This window comes from Urtica dioica, chromosome 7 (genome assembly GCF_054948205.1).
Source record: "Urtica dioica subsp. dioica isolate 48M chromosome 7, U.dioica_male_clone48M_v1_H2, whole genome shotgun sequence".
In the NCBI taxonomy this organism is placed as follows: domain Eukaryota; kingdom Viridiplantae; phylum Streptophyta; class Magnoliopsida; order Rosales; family Urticaceae; genus Urtica; species Urtica dioica.
In genome coordinates, this window is record NC_142762.1 from 12236027 (window position 1) to 12244324 (window position 8298).

The 8298-nt window shown below is 43.4% G+C and overlaps 1 protein-coding gene across 1 annotated transcript; it reads right to left on the reverse strand.

The window, feature by feature from the left end:
- Positions 1–6911: 6911 nt before the first annotated feature.
- Positions 6912–7508, reverse strand: LOC149390238 (uncharacterized). Its single transcript, XM_089619718.1, has one exon. It carries the CDS (start codon positions 7506–7508, stop codon positions 6912–6914), a length of 597 nt encoding a protein of 198 aa, XP_089475844.1.
- Positions 7509–8298: the final 790 nt, after the last annotated feature.

An 8298-nucleotide genomic window follows, 5' to 3' on the forward strand; every position in this document is an offset into this window, starting at 1 on the left:
CTTCTAGAGACAATATAAGAACAAACCATTTAACCTCTTATGTCTCGAAGTCACTACGTATGAATTGCGTCGTGCTTACCTTAATCCTGAAATGAGACATGCCATTTCACACCTTACGTATTCTCATTTGAGAAAGTCAGAGTTTGGACTCACTATGTGATTCCGAACAGGGCCTATTGGTGAAGTACTAAGTTGTGAGAATGTCATGAGCAACTTTGTGAAGTTCTCATAGATATGGAATTCATGTACAAGATTGCTGAAATGCAATGTATGTCACCTCATGCTTTGTTCCTTGGAGTGTGAATAAATGAACTGGCCAGTGTCCAAATTGAGTCCTGACTCTTTTGGATGAAACGATGTGACTTGTTAGCTCCTCGTCAATACATTGTTTCTAACTTATTCACAAGCGACAAAGGAGTTGAAGAAATAATAGCTAGAAGGGTAAAATGGTAATTTTGTAAATCCCGACTAGCTGATGACATTCATGAAGGGTAAACATAGATAATATTCAGTGGATCCGCTCATCATAATTTGGTTGAATCTCGAGTAGAAAATAAATTCATTTGAACCGAGAGATTTTCAGTGTCAACTCTTTAGTGGAGTTAGTTGACATTAAGCTAAACTTGGAAAAGGTTTGTCAACTTTTGAGTCCAAGTATTTAGCTCAAGCTTTTTTCATTTGGATCCATGAGGTCACTATCACGAATCACATCGAGTAGGAATAGTTAAACTGGAAGCTAAGTGAAAACAAGAACGAAAATTGTCAAAAGGGTATTTTTGTCTTTTGAGACATAGGATGAAATGAATGTCAATAAATTTTTTGACATGGTCATTTGATGACTCAATAATACTCGGCCATGACTTGATCATTGGGCCCTGTGAATTAATTTCATTTCATTAGAATTTTATTGAAAATTCTTAATGGGCATTTTTCATGTTGTCATGAACAAATGGAAAAGCTTCTAGAATGATGTTAGGCGCCCAACATACCCAAAGAAAGAGAGAATATTTTGTGCATAAATGTATCAAGATACTTGCTAAAAGAAAAAGAGGAAACAAATTTCCTATGCATGCCATAAGGAAATTCGGCCAAGGCTAGAGAAAGGAACAAAATAGGAAACAAATCAAGGCTTCTAGAATGCCTTGTTGGCCGTGTTCCTCATAGAGGAGAAGAGGAAATTGGCTCATGAATATGTGATATTCTATAGAAGAGGAAACTATCTTATTGAAGGTGAGACCTTTCCTATAAATAGGAGCCTCATTTCACACATTTCATTCATCCAAGTTCAAGAGATTTGAGAGACTCTCTCTCTAGAACTTGGCCGATCCTCTCTCTCTCTCTATTCAATTTTGTTTTATTGTTTTGGCACCTAGGTCCTCATTTGACCTAGTGTTTAGCTCTGCGACTTCAAGACTCGTTCTTAAGTCGTAGTGTTTAAAAGTGCCCACACACTAATTCCTTTTTATCTTGAGTGATTTAGTGATAGAAACTTTCGTGGTTACTCGAGTTAGCGAGGAAAGGAAGAGAGACGTGCAACGAGGGAGACGAACGTTTTCAACTTTCCGAAGGCTGATCAACGTTCAAGCTTCTAAAGAGGTTAGTAAATTTATTATGCCCATATTATTTTTATTTACATGTGCTTGCTCTTTGTCTAGGTTAGTAAAAACTGTTTTACTTGTAAAAGAAAATTTTTAAATTTCCGCCGCTTACCGAAGCGTTAAACTTTTTCTTAAACCCTAGATCAATTCCAACAGGAGGCCCCGTGCTCGGGGACTCCAGCACACAAAGGAAGAAGTATGTGATGGACGTCTCTCAAGGGAAGATCGCTCACCAAATCAACCACGCCTACAAGGCTCCACCCCCGTTCCCCTTCGTGACTATGTTCTTCACCAACCAAGAAGCGGTGCGTGTCTTGCACCCAGACAACAACGCAATTGTTGTCTCTGTTCCGGTCGCCAACAACCTCGTCCGGAGAATTCTGATAGACAAGGGCAGCTCGGCCGACATCATCTTCAAATCAGCTTTGGACAGAATGAAGGTGGCCGGGCTAAGGTCGACCCCGATCTCGATCCCACTCTTCGGCTTCTGCATGGAGAGGGTGATGACGAAAGGTACCATCGACCTTCCGGTGACTTTTGGGACACCCGGGGGCATCGAGGTCACTCACATCGTGTCATTCCTGGTGGCCGTCTGCCTACAACATAATCGTTGGTCGCCCCACTCTGAACAGTTTGAAAAGGAGTGGGAAGATTCTGACTCGGAGGGTTTCCAGACTAGCCAGGGAAAGATCCCTAACAGGTACCAACCTTCTAGAGAAAGAATTCGTTCCCAGACTATGAAAGATCATGGAGGAAGCTCGGAGACGAGCAACAGCGCGAGCTACAATGAGACCAACTTCAAAAGATTGAAACGTCAAATTGAGGAGGTTGCTTTAGGCTAGAAAGAGCCTGCCCTAAAGATTGGTGAAACTATCTCCTCGTTCACCGCACGAGTGTTAGCACACCCCTTGCCAGAACGCTTCAGAATGCCTACCATACCGACCTATCACAGTAAGACTGATCTTGGAGATCATCTTGATACCTTCTCGTCATGGATGCATCTGCAGGGAGCTGGCCCCAGAAGTAATGTGCCGAGCATTCTCTATCACACTAGCCGGTTCGGGCAAAAGGTGGTACAGAAAATTAGGCCAAATTTCGTAGGCTCGTGGAAACAACTGTCCAGAAAATTCATGGAGCAGTTTGTTGGATCAAGCTCAGGGAAGGTCCCTAAGGAGAGACTTCAGGCCGTGAAGCAAATCCATGATGAACCACTTAAAGATTACATAAATCGTTACTCGGAATAGGCATTACAAGTTGATGAGCTCAAGGAAGATTTCAAACTCTTTGGGATCACATTGGGAATCCGATCAGAATCAAAATTCTCGTGGTCACTTAAAAAAAACATGTCCTAAAGACTATAATGATTTCTTGAAAAGGGCTTAGAAATACATCAATGCTGAAGAGGCAAAACGTGCAGCAAGGAAGGCGGAGGCCCCAAGGCCTCGGCGTGAGGAACATGGGGGATGACGTACAAAAGACTCTCATCCATCAAAGAAGAGCAGGTCGGAAGCCGCCCCTAAAAAACCTTTTGCAAGTAAGTTTGATATATATCACCCTCTTAATACTACAATAGAGGAAATGTTTGCACTTACTCTAGAAAAGGAGGATTTTGGGAAACCTAGTCGGATCAAGAAGGACGTCTCGAAAAGAGATAAAACCAAGTACTGCGCATTTCACAACGACGTGGGACAACGGACGGCCGACTGCTTAAACCTGAAAGACGATATAGAAGCTTTGATCCGAAGAGGATTGTAAGAGAAATTCAGATCGGATCAACCCGAAGATCAAGAAAAAAGAGAAGTCTATGGAGAAATCTCTCTAATAGTCTGAGGGCCCCACGTAGGAGGTAATACACGAAATGCCCAAAAGAATTACGTCCTCGAAGCCCAGGCCGGCCATCGACAAATCCTTTTTGCTACCATCCAAAGGCCGAGCAAGATCATCAAGTCGAGCGCAGAACCAATCACTTTCACGACCGAAGATGCTTGGAATGTGATGTACCTGCACAACGACCCATTAGTGATCTCGGCCCTAATAGGTAACCGACTTGTTCACAGGATCCTAGTAAATACAAGAAGCGTGATGGAGGTCCTCTATAAAGAGACATTCATAAGGATGGGACTCGAAGAAGACTCGCTAGCCCATTCCCGGAAAATCTATACGGATTCATTGGTGATTCTATTCGTCCCCGGGGTATTATCTCGGTCCCAATACTGTGGGAGAAGTCCCGAGATCTAAGACTACAAATCCCTTATGGGTAGTAGTCCCAAGTTCGTCCTCCGTCAATGCAATCATCGGTATGCCCTATTGCAGGAACTCAGAGCCATAACATCCGTGGAATACCTGAAGATGAAATTCCCGACTAGCCAGGGAATTGGTGAAGTTCAGGGAACCCAGGTGTTAGCAAGGAGTTGCTACACATAGTATCTAAAGAACAGCCAGAACAAAGCCACACAAAAGGTGATGGCAATTGTCTCTGATTTTGATCCATGTCTGTCGAGCCGAGACGCAATTATACCCAAAGACGGGATTGAAGAAATCGCACCCGATCCAAATCAGCCATTGAAGAACAGCTCAGAATCGGGAAATATCTCGAGGCAGGTGCGAAATCCAAACTTTCTAATCTATTGTCTAAAAAATTGGATATCTTTGCATGGTCTCAAACCGATATGATAGGGATAGATCTCGAGCTAGCATGTCATAGGCTGAATATAGATCCCAAAGAAAGACGAATTACAAAAAAAGGGCTCTAAATTATAAAGAAAAACCAAATATCCGAGCTGCGTAGCTAATCTGGTACTAGTTAAAAAAAACCTAATGGCAAGTGGCGAACTTGCGTAGATTTTACAGATCTTAACAAAGCATGCTCAAAAGATAGTTTCCCCATGTCGAGAATAGATCAACTAGTCGATGCAACAGCAGGACATGAAATCTTGAGTTTCATGGATGCATATTCAGGCTACAACCAACTCCCAATGTATGGTCCAGACCAGGATGATACTGCCTTCATTACTGATCCAGGACTCTACTGCTATACAGTAATGCCCTTTGGTCTCAAAAATGCGGGTGCTACATACCAAAGATTGATAAATAGCATGTTCGCAAACCTACTCAGTAGTACGATGGAAGCGTACATTGATGATATGTTAGTAAAAATTCGCAAAATAAGCGAACACACCGAAGATCTAAACGAATCCTTCAAGATTTTGAGAAAATACCGCATGAAGCTTAATCCTTTAAAATGTACTTTTGGTGTTTCTGCATGGAAATTTCTCGGGTATATCGTCCACTAAAGAGGAATAGAAGTAAATCCCAAGAAGATCACGCCGCTACCCTTAGCCGCTGGGTGCATCGCAGCCCTTAGCCGCTTTATCTCAAGGTCCATAGATAGAAGCGTAAACTTCTTCAACGCACTGAGAGGATCTAAGGAGTTGGAATGGACAGAACAATGCAACAAAGATTTTGAATCCTTGAAGGAGCGCCTCGCATGGCCTCCAACTTAAAGAAAAGTAGAAGATGGAGAGCCGCTCGATATCTACTTAGCGGTAGCTCTCATTAAAAATGAGGGAAATCATTAACTCCCCGTCTACTGTACTTCTTGGCACCTGAATGATGTCAGAGGAAGATATCCAGAGTTACAGAAGTTGGCATACGGGTTGGTGATAGCCTCCAGAAAGCTGAAACATTACTTCATGGCACATCCGATCACGGTCTTCACCAATTTTCCTCTCCGACTAGTCCTGCAGAAACCAAACACGTTCGAAAGACTCATGAAGTGGTCAATCGAGCTGACTCAGTACGACATTCAATTTAAACCCCGACCAGCTGTTAAAGGCCAGGCTATGGCGAACTTCATCGCTAAGTTCACCGACCGACCAATAGAACATCCCATATGGGATATGCATGTAGACGGAGCGGCGAACGACAAAGGGGCAGGAGTCAGAATAGCACTCACAGGGCCGGATGGCCACAAGGTATAAGATAGCTTTAAAATTCTTATTTCCCGCTTCAAACAATGAGGTCGAATACGAAGCATGATACATGACCTACAAATGGCCAGGGATTTAGAAATCAATAAACTAAATGTCTACTCGGATTCTAAATTAATAATCAATCTCAGGCTAAACGCAAAAAGATGTCGCTCTATGCTGAGAAAGCTAAAAATCTCGCGAATGGGTTTGAGCTCTGTGAAATCACACAGATACCGAGAAGCTTAAACGAAGAACCGGACACATTGGCAAAGCTTGTTGGAATTGATCTAGGGTTTAAGAAAAAGTTTAACGCTTCGGGTAACTGGCAGAATTTTAAAAATTTTCTTTTGACAAGTAAAGCGATTTTACTAACCTAGACAAAGAGCAAGTACATGTAAATAAAAACTATTATGAGCATAATAAATTTACTAACATTTTTAGAAGCTTGAACGTTGAGAAGCTTTTGGAAAGGTGCAACGTTCGTCTCCCCTCGCAGCACGTCTCTCTTCCTTCCTCGGCAACACGAGCAACCACGATAGTTTCTATCACAAGAATCACTCGAGAGAAAAGGAATTAGTGAGTAGGCACTTTTGAACATGACGTCTCGAGAACAAGTCTCAAAGTCGAAGAGCTAAAAATGCTAGGTGAATTGTGGACCTAGGTGCTCTCAATGCCCCATAACCAGACATCATAGATTCTCCTAACAATCGTACTGAGGTCAGTAGTCCGTTGACCCTTAGATTGCGAATATATCGTTTTAAGTAAACTACGAAGAGTTTGGTCATGCAAATCTACATTTGTCTCTTCGTAAGTTGTTAAGTTTGTTTATGGACTAAAGACTAAGGTTTTATCATAAAGCTTCAGACAAGGAAGAATGAATGAACGTTTCAACTTTTATTGATTATTCAGCAGTTACAAGCAAGAGTCTTTGTAAGACTATATGACATCAAATGTACATAAATAGACACTACTACTCTTCTTGTGGGCACCATTGACAACATCTGTCGGGGCCAAGCTTGCGTCTCTTTTGTTTTACTGGTTTGAAACTTGGGTCAACGTTAAGCTGGTGGGACGTAACGTCAAGACTAATCCTTGGCATATCCTCCGTCGTCCAGGCGAAGGTAGATTTGTTTCGCTTCAGGAAAAAAATAAGCACTCGTTGTATACTTCCCTTAAGCTCGGCTCCGATTCCTACGCATTTGGAGGGATCGAGGCCGTCGAGCTGTATTTGTACCGTCATTTTAGTACTTGGGGAATCCGATTCTTCTTGTTTAGAGCTTTCATTTTTAATTGGCTCTACGTTCATTAATTGCTATTATTTCTCATTAGCCTCTTTAATATTCTACTCATGGCTAGTGAGATAACAGCTACGGGAGGTTGCCTGGTTCCCTTTGATCTCTCCTATCCCTTCAGGCGTGGGAAATCGAATACACTGGCGGAAGGTTGAGGGAACGGCCCTCATCCGGTGTATCCATGGTCGTCCCAGGATGATGTTATAAGGGGAGAGACATTTCAGAACCTGGAATTCGACTATTTTGTTTATCCCGTGGGTCTTTACAGGCAACTTAACGGTTTCTAGTGATGGAGTAATCGAACCGTTGAAGCCCGTCAACTGGGTCTGCTCCCTTTCAATCTCAGATTCCTCGATTCCCATTCTCTTGAAGGTGTCTTTAAAAATGAGATCTATGGAGCTTCCTCCATCGATCAGGACTCGAGCGACCTTGGAGTTGGACACATCGATCGTTATCACGAGCGCGTCGTCATGCAGGTGTGCTGCCGCTGAGGCTTCTTTTTGGGAGAATGAGATTTGAACATCCTGCTCTGCTCCAGTCTTGGTGGTCTTATTCATCAGCTGATGCTGATGAGCTTTAATTGAGTTGACCGAGCCGTTGCAAAATTTTGAACCGCCCATTATGAAGTTGACTCGATGTTTTGTCATGGTCGGTGGGGATTCTGGTTCCCCTTCGTCGGTGGGCCTAGTCCTCTTAGGTGAGGGGTTGCCTTTCCCGCGATTGTTGAAAATCCTCTTTTGGGCGGGGAACCAAAATCGATGTTTTTCAGTTCCCCCTTTGCATATTTTTCGGCCAAAACTTTGCGCATAGTCTCAACAGTTTATTGTGGTGTGGCCATTGGTCTGATGGAAATCGCAGAACGCGTTTGGGTCCCTGGTCCATTTTTTTGCTTGGGGACCTCCTTCCTTGCTTTCGTCTCCTATGTTGAAAGTAAAACCCGAAGGGGTGTGCTGTTTCCTGACCTGTGGCCCGGCCTCCTGGGGGCTGGGCCTTTGGGGATTGCCCCCAGCACTTACTGGCCGCACCCATGTGTTCGCATATGGCTTCTTCTCGGTCGTACGCTGTTTTGCTAAGGAGGCAAATTCCTCCTCGGCCTTGGCGTAGTTTGCGGCTTTGTGGATTGCATCTTCCAATGTAAGGGGGCGGTTTACAGTCATCTCTAGTTTGAATCTCGATTCATGCTACATGCCGTTCCTTAGAGAGGTTATGGCAGATTCGGGATCAACGTTAGAGATTTTCGAGAGAACGTCCTTGTAACGGATCATGTAGTCCTTTAAGGACTCGTTCTCTTTCTGTTGGACCCCCCATAGGTCTGCTATTGTGAGTTCGTCCTCTACGAATATCGAGTAATGTTTTAGGAATGCTGCCGATAGTTTGGCAAAACTATCGATAGAGTTACGCTCGAGTCTGGAGAACCACTCTAAGGCAGCTCCAAAC

Coding starts and splice junctions, on each gene's coding strand:
- LOC149390238 (XM_089619718.1), bottom strand. CDS start 7,508: ATGACAAAACATCGAGTCAACTTCATAATGGGCGGTTCAAAATTTTGC.